Here is a 15,401-nt window from a genome sequence, read left to right as displayed (position 1 = left end):
TTGTTTCTATGTATTACGTAGGGCTGCTATGTCTTCCTGTCTTAGTAGAGTGGGCTTATGTAGTAGGAGTGCTGTTGGGTCCAGTGGCTCAGTCTTTCTGGTCACCTGAGCCACGTGCTCCAGGTGTGTCCCTTGTGTGGGTTGTGTGTGTCCTCCTCTTGTAGTTGAACCTTGGTTGATAATTGCACATCAATGAGAGGGACTGACCCATGGGCTCACATCTTGTGAGGACTGGCCTTGACTACAGTGGAAGAGTTGTTGTGCAAGGGCTGATCCTATGGAGCAGGATCTGCCTCAGCAGGACTCTGGTGCCTACCCAATCTGCCCCTTGGGTGTGTTGTACTGGGAGGTGGATGGGTGATGCTCTAGCTCATTTTGAAGCTGGCCACTGGGGTCGCCAGCCCCAGCATCACCTTGGAGGGGATCTGCTGTAGGTCTACTTCAGCCACAGACTGTGCCCCACCCGGGGCTACCCAGCAGGAGCCAGAAAGAAATCTGCAGATGGCTGCCACCCATATTATGCTTAGAAGTAGCTTGAGAGGCCAAGTCAAGAACTAAGGCCGGCTGCCACTAGTGCTAGCTTAGGGCTGCTCAGCCAGAGGTACAGGACATGCTCAAGACAGATGCTACTTGTCTGTGTTCTGCAAACCTTTGAGAGACCCTAGGAAAGTGCAGCTTCAGCCAAGATAGGTGGTCTGCACGAAAAAGCCACTGAAAGCAGCCTAGGTGTGCCCAAAAGTTAGGTGGGGCCAGGTCTCGAATTGCCAGGGTGTGGTGCAGGAACAGTAGAGACTCAGAAATGGTGGCTGCCTGTTTTCACACGCCAGAAAGGGGGAGGGCTCAACAAAGAAACAATGGCCTCTGCCAGCTCCCCCGTCCAGGAGAAAGAGACCTCTCCAACCCCCATCCCAAACCATATAACTCAATTCCCCACCATTTGTCCATGCTGTTTTTCCAGCTGCTGTCCCAGCACTGGAACTCAAAGTGAGTGATTCCATTGGTGGATAAGTCCATGGGCAGTCCCTTTAAGAGGAACACCTGTGAGTGCAGACTTGCTCTGTCTCACTCAGGCACAATCTCTGCTGGTTTTCACAACCAGAAATTATGAGGACTTCTCTCCCTGGCCTGGGGTGGGGCTAGTGTCTCTAACTCCTTTAGAGGATGGGGTCCTCCACAGCTGAAATAGCCCTCCCGATCTTTAATGGTCACATGCGGGTGTGGGATCAGCCCGTTCCACGTCTCTGACCTTCCTACCAGTCTGGAGGTGGCTTCTTCTGCAAGTCCGTAGTTTAAAGGCTTCAATTCAGCTTGATTTTAGGTGATTCTCAATAATGGTTGTTTTGTAGATTAGTTGTAATTATGATGTGGTTGTGAAAGAAGGTAAACAAAGCGTTTACCGACTGTGCCAACTTGGTTGTGTCCAGACAATCCTGGTCATTTTTGCACAAGGACCTAATAGTGGAATCTTTTTAATGACCATGTGTCAGTATCTTCTACCATGTTTCCCCCAAAATAAGACCTAGCCAGACCATCAGCTCTAATGTGCTTTTTGGAACAAAAATTAATATAACACCTGGTCTTATATTATATGATAAAAGACCTGGTCTTATATTATGTTAAAATAAGACTGGGTCTTATACTAATTTTTGCTCCAAAAGATGCATTAGAGCTGCTGGTCCGGCTAGGTCTTATTTTGGGGGAATCATGGTACTAATATTCCTCTGAGTTTTGTACAGAATTAGTGAATGCAGCATGTCTAGCTATATTAAGTAGAAAAAAATAAATATGTATGTCCAGAATGTAGTTAATCATGTTACTGTTATTCAGATATGTGTCTGAGTCTAGATATAATGAAGCCTTGGTTTAGTCGATACAGCCATTGCACCAATACAGTGTTTGTCACCAATTCCAGGTCTCTGTATTCACCTTCCAAGTAGTTTGACCTTTTCTTCTTGAACTAAACTACCACCAATTAGTTTGCCATCTTTCAACACAGCCTCTCTGCCATTGTTTTTTTTTCTCCCGCTTAGCAATTGATGCCTGTGTTGTAACCTATAGAGTACTTAAGCTCAAACTAAATTTGTGGATATTGGTGAGATTGTGGTAACTACAGTACCACAAAGTTTGATAGAATCCATGGCTCTATGCACTTCATCTTGGGTTTGTGCAAGGAAGTGTTATGTTACTGGAAAATATGGTTTCCTGGGCCTTCTGATATGCTTCATTAAAATAAGTGATTAAATGACAATCAAAACATGAATATTACAAAAACTGCATCTTAGTGCTATATTTTAACTCTGCTGCTGCCAATTTGCAAAGAAAGGATCTAAATCAATGTTAAGTTTGGCAAAAATTATTCAACTTACCTATATTGATACAGAATTTCGTCATAAAATCACATTACATAATGTTTTCTTGCACATAATTTCTTCCTGTTTAGTTTCCTACTTTGAGCTACATTAAGAAAAATAATGAAATAATACAGAAACTAATATTCACTGCATCATAATGCATAACTAATTGTAAGAGAAGATAAAATAGAGAAGGCTACTTAGTGATAGAGACTGCTAATAGGGAGATATCTTCCTTTCTGATGCACTAAGCTCTAAAAAGTTAGAGGCTTAGAAATTTCCCATATACAAACTGTGAGAATTTCTCTTCTGTAATACTAAATCACTGCAACTAGCTTGCTTTGCTGTTTTTATTTAAATTATTGTCATTATGTTTATTCATGTTGTCTTGTCTCATCAACTACCTTGTATTAACTATGATGCATGTTCTCAAAGGATAAGACCATCTTTTGTTAAAATTATTTTTATAAATGTCTCTTGATTATATGCTTTGGATATTTAGTAATACCAGTAACCAGGAAACTCCAACAACATAACTTCATGAGTTTCTTTCGATTTAGTGAATAACATTTAAGTATCCTCATTATGCAATATATGACACTATAAAGTGCAGAAGGAAGAGACGGTGTAGCATTTGGTGAAGCTCACATATAAGGGTCAATGTCTATCAGCCATTTTTGCCTTGATTTTTTAAAAAATGATAGCATCTGTATTTATAAATGGCTGTTCATAGCATCTTTAAAATAGTATTTGCTAAATCTAAAACATTTAAAATTGTTTTATATTTATAATATTTTTGCACGACTGAATGATTCATGTTAAAAAGTGGTAAAATCTTCTAATGAGGATAGCAATTGAGCAAATGAACATTAAGTTGAGAACAGAAGTGTCCACATAAACATGGTCTCTTAATTGCCTGCTCATTGAAGACCTTTGTCAGCTCCAGGGCATTAAGAGTTAAATGTATATTCAGCCCTTTGGTGACTAAACTGTTCTGTCTCACTTGGAAAAAAGTAACCTACAGTGAAAAATAAGGTCCTCAGCTGGTCGTTCATCACCTCAAAGGGCATATTTTATTACAAATGTCAATTCCACAAAATTATGTGCCCTATAATACATAATTATGTTCAAAACTGCATTTGAAATCTATTTTTAATAGTTAAGAGTTAACATTCTTAAAATAGGTATTACTCTTGGCCTTAACACAAAAAGCAATAATGGTGGTATTTTAGGGAGTTAGAAGCTGCAAGGCATTGGCCTCTGAATAAAGCCACTGCAGATGTGTTTCTTAGTGGGCTGCTAATTTTATAACAGGTGAACACAAAGGACAAAGACGATGAGTGTTTTTAAACTGTGTTTGGTGTGAAGGAGTTGATGGCTGAAAAATATAAAGGCGGTGTGAAATGAGGCCAAACTGAACTTTCCCTCCTGAGGTGTAACCCTCTTGCTTAAAATCAAGGCAGTCCTCTTGTATCCTTTTCCTCCCCACCACCACATAACAAAGAATTCCACAGAAATATATATTAAACGAGTACATCAATAATCATTACACAATATGGCGATAAATAATAAATACCCAATTGTCCAAACTCAACATTATCCCACACAAACCAGCTCCTTCTAGTTTGGAAGGAGCCAAATTTACAATCATGGGGTCAGTTTTACCTTCCCCTAACCCCCACACCTAGATTCTCAGTGTCCTAAAAACTTTGCCTCTCAGTGTGTGGACTGTGGACCACTCAACATGGGCATTAATGGGAACTTTTTAGAAATGTCCATCCTGTGACCTACAGAATCACAATTTCCATTGTAACAAGACCCCCTTTTTATGCACATTCAAGTTTAAGAAGCTCTGCTAAAGAATCTTCCCTTACATTGTCTTCCTTCCTCTTTTTTTCTTTCTTTCTTTCTGAGGAAATAACTCTTATGTTATTATAAATAACTCTCTTTTTATTATATATATACACATTTGTAAAAACATGTAATTAGATTTTACATTTTGATTCAGAATGAATGGTCTTACCTTTTAACACAAGCATTTAGTTCATTACTCTTTAATTATAGATATATGAAATTTATCTTCCCTCTTTTTGTTTTCTTTCTTTTTTATTACCTCTATATTTTAATTTGACTTTTTTTTAATTAAAGGTTATGGGGGTGACAATTGTTAGTAAGTTTACATACATTTCAGGTGTACAATTCTATATTACATCATCTATAAATCCCATTGTGTGTTCACCACCCAGAGTCAGTTCTCCTTCCATCACCATATATTTGATCCCCTTTACCCTCATCTACCACCCCTCCCCCCTTACCTTCTGGTAACCACTAAACTATTGTCTGTGTCTATGAGTTTTTGTTTCTCATTTATTTGTCTTCTTTTTATGTTGTTTTTGGTTTATATATCATATATCAGTGAAATCATAAGGTTCTCTGCTTTTTTTGTCTGACTTATTTCGCTGAGCATTACACTCTCAAGATCCATCCATGTTGTCACAAATGTTCCTATATCATCTTTTCTTACCACTGAATAGCATTCCATTGTGCATATATACCACAACTTCTTTATCCATTCGTCTATCGAAGGACATTTTGGTTGTTTCCATATCTTGGCGACTGTAAACAAAGCTGCAATGAACATTGGAGCACACGTGTCTTTATGGCTAAATGTTTTCAGATTTTTTTGGGTAGATACCCAGGAGAAGGATTGCTGGGTTATATGTTAATTCTATTCTTAATTTTTTGAGGAACCACCACACTGCCTTCCATAATGGCTGCACCAGTCTGCATTCTCATCAACACTGTATGAGGGTTCCTTTTTCTACACAGCCTCTCCAACACTTGTTACTATTTGTCTTGTTGATGATAGCTATTCTGACTGGGGTGAGGTGATATCTCATTGTGGTTTTGATTTGCATTTCTCTGATGATTAGTGATGTTGAGCATTTTTTCATGTCTATTTGCCATTTGTGTGACCTCTTTGGAGAAATGTCTCTGCAGGTCCTCCGCCCATTTTTCAATTGGGTTGTTTGTTTTTCTGTTGTTGAGTTGCATGAGTTCCTTGTATATTTTGGATACTAGCCCCTTATTGGAGGCACTGTTTGCAAAAATCTTCTCCCATTCAGTTGGTGGCCTCTTTATTTTGTCGATGGTTTCTTTTGCTGTGCAGAAGCTTTTAAGTTTGACATAGTCCCATTCATTCATTTTAACTTTTACTTCCTTTGCCTTTGGAGTCAAATTCATAAAATGCTCTTTGAAGCCAAGGTCCATAAGTTTAGTATCTATGTTTTCTTCTATGCTGTTTATTGTGTCAGGTCTTATGCTTAAGTCTTTGACCATTTTGAATTAATTTTGGTACATGGTGACAAATAGCACTCCAGTTTCATTCTTTTGCACGTGGCTATCCAATTCTCCCAGCACCATTTATTGAAGAGGAGGTCTTTCCTCCATTGTATGTTTTTTGCTTCCTTGTCAAAAACTATCTGTTCATATTTATGTGGTTTTATTTCAGTTCTATTCCACTGGTCTATGTGTCCGTTTTTCTGCCAATACCATGCTGTTTTGATTATTGTTGCCCTGTAATACAAGCTAAACTCAGGGAGTGTGATACCTTCAGCATTGTTCTTTTTTCTTAAGATTGCTTTGGCTATTTGTGGTCTTTTGTGTTTTCAAACATATCTGATGAATTTTTTTTGTTCTATTTCTTTAAAAAATGCCATTGGGATTTTTAAGGGGATTGCATTAAATCTGAGTATTGCTTTGGGTAATATGGTCATTTTTAGTATGTTGATTCTTCCAATCCATGAGCACGGAATGTCTTTCCATTTCTTTGTGTCTTCTTCAATTTCTTTTAAAAAGGTCTTGTAGTTTTCAGCATATAGGTCTTTCACAGCCTTGGTTAAGTTTATTCCTAGGTATTTTATTCTTTTTGCTGCAATTGCAAAAGGAGTTGTTTTTTGTATTTCTTTTTGTGAGATTTCATTGTTAGTATATAGGAAGGCAATGGACTTTTGTACGTTGATTTTGTAGCCGGCAACTTTACTGTATTCCTTGATTGTTTCTAATAGCTTTTTGGTGGAGTCTTTAGGGTTTTCTATATATAGCATCATGTCATCTGCAAAGAGTGACAATTTAACTTCTTCATACCCCATTTGGATGCCTTTTATTTCTTTCTCTTGCCTGATTGCTCTGGCGAGGACATCCAAAACTACATTGAAAAGTAGAGGTGATAGGGGACATCCCTGTCCTGTTTCTGAACATACAGCAAAGGGCTTCAGGTTTTCACCATTAATTATGAGATTAGCTGAGGGTTTGTCATATATGGCCTTTATTATGTTAAGGTATTTTCATTCTATACGTATTTTATTAAGTTTTTTAATCATAGATGGATGTTGTATCTTGTCAAATGCTTTTTCTGCATCCATTGATATAGTCATGTGATTTCTGTCCTTTATTTTGTTTATCTGAGGCACCACATTGATGGATTTGCGTATTTTGTACCATCCTTGTGCCCCTCGGATGAACCCCACTTGGTCATGATGAAAATCTTTTTAATGTATTGTTGTATTCGATTTGCTAGAATTTTGTTTACGATTTTTCTATCTGTATTCATCAGAGATATTGGTCTGTAGTTCTCTTTTTTTGTGTTGTCCTCACCAGGTTTTGGAATCAGGGTAATGTTGGCCTCATAAAGTTAGTTAGGGAGTACTTCCTCTTCTTCAATTTTTTGAAAGAATTTGAGCAGGATTGGTATAAGATACTCTTTGAAGGTTTGCTAGAATTCACTAGTGAAGCTATTTGGTCCAGGATTTTTGCTTTTGGGAAGGTTTTGGATGACTGATTCAATTTCTTTACTGGTGATTGTTCTGTTTAGATTTTCCAGTTCTTAATGATTCAGCCTAGGAAGGCTATATGTTTCTAAGAACTTGTCCATTTCTTTTAGGTTATTGAATTTGGTGGCATATAGTCCTTCATAGTATTCTTGGATGATCCTTTGTATTTCTTTGGCATCCGTGATAACTTCCCCTTTTTCATTTCTGATTTTCTTAATTAGTGTCTTCTCTCTTTTATCTTAGTGAGCCTAGCCAAGGTTTTGTCAATTTTATTAATCTTTTCAAAGAACCAGCTCTTTGTCACATTAATTTTTTCTATTGTCTTTGTTCTCTATTTCATTTAGTTCTGCTATGATTTTTATTATTTCCTTTCTTCTACTCACCTTGGTTGCATTTGTTCTTCTTTTTCCAGTTTTTTAAGGCATAATGTGAGTTTATTTATTTGGGATGTTTCTTCTTTCTTGAGATAGGCTGCATCCCCAAAATTTTGGTAGGATGTATTTTCATTCTCATATGTTTAAATGTATCTTTTGAACTCTCCTCTAATTTGTTCTTTCACCTGGTCATTCTTTAAAAGTATGTTTTTTAATCTCCATGTTTGTGTTTTTTCCTGCTTTCTTTTTGCAGTGGATATCCAATTTCAAAGCCTTGTGATCAGAAATTATGATTGGTATGATTGATATGATTTCAATCTTCTTAAATTTGCTAAGGTTAGATTTATGTCCCAATATATGGTCTATCCTTGAGAATGTTCCATGTACACTAGAAAAAATGTGTACTCTGATGTTTTAGGATGAAGTGGTCTATAAATGTCAACTATGTCCATTTTATCGAATGGGTCATTTAGGGCTGCTATTTAATGATATAGTTTCTGTTTGGATGATCTATCCATAGCTGTCAATGATGTATTTAGGTGCCCTAGCATAATTGTGTTCGGTCAATTTCTCCCTTTAGTTCTGTTAATAGTTGCTTCGTATATTTTGGTTCTCCCTGTTTGGGGCATAAATATTGATGACTGCTATGTCTTCTTGTTGTATATTCCCCTTTACCATTGGGAAATGTCCATCTTCGTCTCTTGTTACATTTTTCACCCTGAAGTCTGTTTCATCTGATATCAATATAGCTACACCTGATTTTCTCTGGATACCATTTGCTTGGAGTGTCAATTTCCACCCTTTCACTTTCAGTCTATGCTTAACCTTATAGCTGAGATGTGTCTCTTTTGGACAGCTTACAGTTGGGTTTAGTTTTTTGACCCAATCTGCTACTCTGTGCCTTTTTTTGGTGAATTCAGTCCATTTACATTTAGGGTGATTATTGATATGTGAGGATTTCCTATCATTCCATCTTTAGTTTTCTGGTAAGACTATGTCTCCATTGTTTCTTTGCCTTCCTATCATTGTCTATTATTTCTGTGTGGTGGTATTCTATGATGTTTCCCTCTGTTTCTTCTTTTATTTCAGTATATATTTCAGTTCTGGATTTTTTTTGAGTGGTTACCCTTAAGTTTATGTAAAAGAAAGTTTGATATTTAGAGTATTCCAATTTCTTCAGTAGGCTTACTTTCTTCATTCCCATATTCCGGTTCAGGCCTTTACTCTTCCTCTTTTTATGCTTTGGTTGCAACAAGTTGTCCCTGTTGATGGTGGTCGCATAGCCTCCTTTAGTATTTTTTGTAGTGCAGGTCATGTATTAGAAAATTCCCTCAGCTTCTGTATGTCTGGAAAGGTCTTTATTCCTCCTTCATATTTAAAGGATATCTTTGCTGGATATATTATTCTTGGCTCATATTTTCTCTCTTTCAATAGTTTGAATATTGGGTTCCACTCCCTCCTGTCATGTAGAGTTTCTGCTGAAAAATCTGATGATAATCTAATGGGGTTTCCTTTGTAGGTTACCGTCATCTTTTCCCTGGCTGCCTTAAGGATTCTTTCTCTGTCATTGATTTTTGACAGCTTCAATACAATGTGCCTTGGAGAAGGCCTGTTGGGATTGAGGTAATTAAGTGTTCTATTTGCTTCTTGGATTTGTGGATCCATTTCTTTCCACAAGTTTGGGAAGTTCTCATCGACAATTTATTTGAATATATTCTCTGTTCCCTTCTCTCTTTCTTCTCCTTCTGGTATGCCCATTATTCTTATATTGCTCCTTCTGATGGAGTCAGAAAGTTCTTATAGATTTCTTTCATTTCTTTTAAGTCTCAAGTCTATTTCTTCTTCCATTCTTTCTTTTCCAGGTTTGTATCTTCGATGTCACTGATTCTTTCCTGCATCTTGTCAACTCTACTTCCTAAGCTTGTGATTTCATTCTTAATTTTTTTTGTTGAGCTCGTAATCTCCAGAAATTCTATGTAGTTCTTTTTTAAGATTTCATGCTCTGTGGTAAAATGTTCATGTTGTTCTTTGATTGTGTTTCTGAGTTCATTAAACTGCCCGTCTGTTTTCTTGCATCTCGTTGAGTATTTTCAGAACTGCAATCTTGAATTCTCTGTCATTTAAGTAGCATATTTCCATATCTTTAAGTTCATTTTCTGAAGACTTTTCACCTTCTTTCTGAGCTGTCTTGTTGCCTTAGTTATTCATACCAATTAATGATTTATTATTTGTCTTCCTAGACATCTGCAGGAGTGGTTTCTGCAACAGGTTCATAGGAAGAGGTCTTACTCTTATTTTCTAGTAAGTGTTTGTAGAATGTTTTATTTTCTCTCCGACTGCAGCCTTTTTTTCTCTCTCACACGGTAGTGTTATGTTTTCTCTGCACTATTCCAGCTTCTCACACAATGAGTTGATTCCCTGGAAGGTGGGCTTTTCCTCTCTTAGCAGTTCACCTGGGTCATAGTGCATCATGTCCCTGTGGGTATTCGGAGAGCTTTTGAAGTTCCAAATGTCTTCCTCCACCAGATTCAGAGCCCATGTGTTTCAGCAGTTCTGTTTACTCCTGCATGGATCAGCCCAGATAGGTGGGAACAGGGGTGGTGTGGGTTGTGAGAGGTGGCCCAGAGCAATATCGTTGACCACCACCACAGCCAGTCCTGCTTCCACAGCTCCCTCCCCTTTGCTAGAACTAGTTGGGCTGCGAATCTGTGTCTGCAGACCACAGTTCTCAGAACTGCAAGTACTCTGTTCTTTTGGTCTGACACTGCTATTTTTCTTCTTCTATCACTGGGCAGTGGGGCAGGGCAAGCTCTGGGATGGTAGGAAGGGGTCGGCTAGTGTCAGTGCCTAAGGCTTTCGTTCTCTGCTTGGCAGTGCGGGCTTAAACCACCATTTTCAGCCTTTTTCCCTCATTCTTTGCTCCGAGGTCTCTGCCGTGAGCGTTGGGTTTAGCCGTGTTATATGCTTTCCCCTCAGCCCTGTGGGCCATAATGGGATCCCTAGAAGTCTGAGTTCTTCCCTCTCCCACAGCTGCAGTAGTTCTAGGATGCAGAGAGCTAAGAGCACTGAGCTAGGTCTGCGTCCTATGCCCGCATGGCTCTCTCTCCGCACTTCTCCCTTCCCTCCTCCCCTGCTCACACAATTTTCCCACCTTTAGGTGAATTTAGTTTTGAGAATTTTTGTCTTGCCTGTCTGCTGTGCAGGGAGTCTTTTGTGGAGTTATATTTTTTCAATTTGTTATAAATTCCAGCGGAGATTTCCAGAGGCTCCCCTCATGCCGCCATTTTGATGATGTCTCTCTCTTGTGTTTTCTAATTAAGCTTTCTAGTTTGTGTCTTCCCTTTCTTGCTTTCATTTAGGTAAATTGTTTTTATCTCAGTATTATTTTTTCTATGCTCATTCAAAAATAATTTGTCATTCTTTTGTATTTACACTTGAAAAACAATAAGAATTTTTAAATTTATAATAATCTGAAATTGTTATTTTACCATTCTTCAGGATGATCCAATTTTTATCCTTCCCAGGTAACATGTGATTGTTTTTTAACTTTATTTAGGAATAATTGACAAGTATAATTATATATATTTAAAGTATACAACGTGATGTTTTCATATACATATACATTAGAGAATGATTTTCAAGATCAAGGTAATTAATACATCTATCATCTCACATAGTTAATATACTCAACTCTTGTTTTGTGTGTGGTGAGAATGCTTAAGATCTACTCACAACAACTTTCAAGTATACAATAACATATTATTAACTATAGTCACCATGCTATATATTACATCCTCAGAACTTCTTATAACTGAAAATGTGTACCCTTTCCCTACATCATCCCATTTAGCCCTTCTTTCAGCCCTGGCAGTCACCATTCTATTCTCTGTTTCTATAAAATCAGTTTTGTTTTGTTTTAAATTCCACTTATAAATGATTCAATACAGTATTGTCCTTTGTCTGGCTTATTTTACTTAGTATAATGCCCTCCAGATTTGCAGGATTTCTATTCTTTCCAAGGCTGAATAATAGTCCACTTTATGTACATGTGTGTATGTCACATTTTTTATTTATTTATCCGCCAATGGACATCCACATCTTGGCTATTATGGATAATGCTGCAATGAACATGTATATGCAAATATGTTTTTGGGATCCTTATTTCAATTCCTTTAGATAAATACCCAAGAGTGGTATTGCTGTGTCATCTGGTAGTTCATTTTTTAATTTTTTGAGGAACCACTGTACTATTTTCCAAAATGGTTGTAGAATTTTCCTTCCCACCAACAGTGTAAGATTCTCTTTTCTCTATATCCTCGCCAACATTTGTTATCTTTTGTCTTTTTTATAATAACCAGCCTAACAGATATGAGTTGGTATCACATTGTGATTTTGATTTGCATTTTCCTAATGATTTTTAGTGATGTTGAGCACTGTTTCATATGCCTATTGATCATTTGTATGTCTTCTTTGGAAAAATATCTATTCAGGTCCTTTGCCCATTTTTTATTTGAATTATTTGCTTCTTGCCATTGAATTTTATGAGTTCTTTATATATTTTGGATATTAACCCTTTTTCAGATATATAGTTTGATAAAATTTTCTCCTATTCTGTAGGTTACTTTTTCAATTTGTTGACTACTTTTCCCTTTGCTATGCATAAAGTCTTTGGTTTGATTTAATCCCACTTGTTTATTTTGCAGTTGACTAGAATGTACTTTTTCCATGTGAGCTGTTGAGCCCTCCCTTGTAGTCACACAACAGCCTAGCCAACTGTCCCCCCGTGTCTTTCCTTACGGAAAGAAGAGTCTGTGAGACTGTGGCTTTCTGGGACTCTGTTCCATCCTTGTGTTTACACCTTATGTATCTCTGTCTGGTCCCCAAAAGATGGTTTGGAGCCAAAGGCGGGTAAGATGTCTCACAGGAGTTACAACCTAAGCCAGGTGGAACCGAGTGGGGACCCCTAATGACTGCCTTAGAAGAATATGGGAAGGAGCCTTGCCTCTCTTTCCCCCTGCCTGGGAAAAGCGGCTGCTGGCTCTGACTTTTCCCTCTCACCTAATTGGGAGAAAAGTCTTGAGAGTGATAAGATTAAACTCTCTGCTCAGCTCTGTGAAACAATTTCAACATGTGATATATGTCCCTTAAAGGAGTTGCATACCTCACTTCAAGTACTTTCTGCTTCGGCTGTTTGAAGATCAACATAATTCGTTTGGGTTATTTCTATTACGTGATAAGTGAGTCTCACAGACCGTGCCCAAAACACTGCTACTCCCTTGTATGCTTATCAATAAAAACTTCCATTCGGGTCAAATCTGGGCTCCAGTCCTCTGAGACTGAGAGACCCCTGGCCTTCGGAGAGATTTAACTACATTGAGTCTCTGTTTGTTTTTTTTCTTAAAAACTTAACCCAAACCGCCCCTTCTCGCACCCTCACTGCCTGTGTTGTGCTGGACGCGACACTCGCTAAATTTAAATCTGCATGTAATTTCACCAGAATTATTGCCCCATAATTCCTATATCATTCTTGTGTCTCGTTCCTCTAAATCATCTTACCTTCTTCCTTAAGATTAGCCTTTCTAATGTACCCCCATCTCTCCTCTCTTCTTAAAAAAATTAATGACTTTCCATTCTTTGGTAAATAAACTCTTTAGGCCTGACACTCAAGGCTGTATAGAATATGGTGCCATCTTTTCCCTCCAGCTTTATCTCCAACTGCTCCTCTCTATATACACCTTAGCTTTACAGTTTTCTCTCCTCTTGTTTTGGTTCAAGGTGTTCCTTCCACCTTTGGTTCAACAGCTCTGTTGAAATTCTTTCCCTCGTCTAAGGCCATATTCTACACCACTTCCCATAAATACCCTTTTTTGATCCATTAATTCATTGAATAAATACGTGCTGATCACATACTATTTGCCTACATTCTTCTCATTGCTGGTGATAAAGCAATGAACGAAACAGCCACAGCCTCGTGGAGCTTATACTGTATTAGGAGTAAACAGGCAATAAACAGTAAATAAGTACAAGAGGTTGTTTGTTACATGGTGATAAGTGCTAAGGGAGAAACATAGAGCAAGATAAAGGGGACATAGAGAGCTAGGAATGAGGAGTATCCCCCAACCAAATACCTTTCCCTCATTTGAACAACCAGAGTACTTATTTTGCTTTACAATATGGTTATTTGTATACTTGTCACATTTTATCTCTTACATTCAAAGCTCCTTGAGAGTAAGAACTGCATCATACTCATCTTTGTATCTTCTCCAGCATCCAAGACAGTGTTCAGTAAATAATGGTTAAAATGAATCAAATGATGGAAATAAATGTAATAGTAGTTTAATCGAAAGGAGAGACTGAAATAGTGCTTGGTTAAGGAGGGCTCCTTGAAAGATATTTAATTTGGGTAAAGCCTTGATAGATGAGTGGTGTGGGGAGGAAGAAAAGAGCTGAATAAATAAGTCATTTTGATGTATCTGTTCTTAAAAACCTAAAAACCATTGCTTTATAAATTAAGATTAATGTTATGTGTAATTTTCTTTACCTTTAAAACCAGTGTTTCAGAAGGGACGGGCAATAGACACCGGAGAAGTTGACATTGGTGCACAGGTCATGCAGACCATCCCACCTGGCTTATTCTGGCGTTTCCAGATTACTATCCACCATCCAATCTATCTGAAATTCAATATTTCTTTGGCCAAGGACTCTCTGCTGGGAATTTATGGCAGAAGAAACATTCCACCTACACACACTCAGGTATTTGACATTATAGGTATTTCTTGACCTTTTTAGAGTGTGTTGTAATGACTAGTTCAGGATTTGTGACTTGCAATGTGTGTGGGAGTCAAAGATGAAGCCAGACAATCTTTGTAATGAGCAAATATCCAGAATAATCACACTCAAGTGAATGAAAAAAATGGCATTGAGAAACAAGGAATTGTATTTAGCAGAGCAGATTCAGAAAAGGGAGTTTAAGAAAATATTCTTGAAACTTGAATCTGCTTTCTGTAACAAGATGATCATGAGCTTTTTTAGCCCCTTCATCTTATTTAGTTTTGGTGCCCACACCCCCTTTGCTAGTTCTACACATCCATGACCCCTTGTTCCAATGAATGAATGCACATCAATAATGGAAATGAGTCAAAAAGGCAGGTTTCGTCTTACAGATAGAAAATTTTCCTTATTGTTAATAACTCAAATATGCAAAACTTCTATGGTTTGTAAATCCCTTCTATAAATCTTAGCTACCTCATTTTTCTCATTTTCTTTTCTTGATCTCTTCCTTACATAAACACATTTGGGGCCTTGCTGCATCTAAGAAGTAGCATAAGGAATCATAACCATCTGGGGCTTGCTTCGTTTTCAGCAGATATGACTGTAGTCCAAACTTTACCTTCTGGGTCAGATTAAGCAGGGAATTAGAAAGACATTCAAATGTGACTCTTAAAAAAGTGTTCAAGTATATGTATATCATGTGCTTGACCACTGATTAGAAATAAAAAGGAGGGTATCATTTGAATATTTAAATATGCTACCACAAAAATAGTAGGTTAGGATGAATGTCCTCAAATTGTTGACTGTTTATTTGTTTTAAAAACTATAAAACTCTTTAATTTAGAAGGAAGATCATGGTAACATTTCTGAGGTGGAATGTGTGGTTTCAAGTGTCTTCTATTGGGTACTTTAGTAAAATATCAAGATTTTCTTGAGTAGTACTAAACAAGATTTTTTTTTTAATTTTTCAGTCTATTTACCTTTAAATAACTGTTTTGAATACTACAAGACTAAAAGGTTTATAACATTCATAAGTATAGTGGGTTTTTTCCCAGAATTAATAATATACTTTT

General features: G+C 37.4%; 1 protein-coding gene across 8 annotated transcripts in view; it reads left to right on the top strand.

Moving 5' to 3' along the window:
• Positions 1–15,401, top strand: part of TENM1 (teneurin transmembrane protein 1) — a 1,194,370-nt gene that overhangs the window by 811,188 nt on the left and 367,781 nt on the right. For all 8 annotated transcript variants that reach the window (XM_074324280.2, XM_074324276.2, XM_088794943.1 and 5 more), the window contains one exon: positions 14,111–14,310. In XM_074324280.2, the coding sequence (XP_074180381.1) occupies positions 14,111–14,310 (200 nt within the window). The remainder of the gene's footprint in view (positions 1–14,110; positions 14,311–15,401) is intronic.

Source organism: Rhinolophus sinicus, chromosome 18 (genome assembly GCF_057876585.1).
Source record: "Rhinolophus sinicus isolate RSI-liver-muscle chromosome 18, RSI-T2T, whole genome shotgun sequence".
Taxonomy (NCBI): domain Eukaryota; kingdom Metazoa; phylum Chordata; class Mammalia; order Chiroptera; family Rhinolophidae; genus Rhinolophus; species Rhinolophus sinicus.
This window is presented reverse-complemented; position numbering and strand designations above follow the sequence as displayed.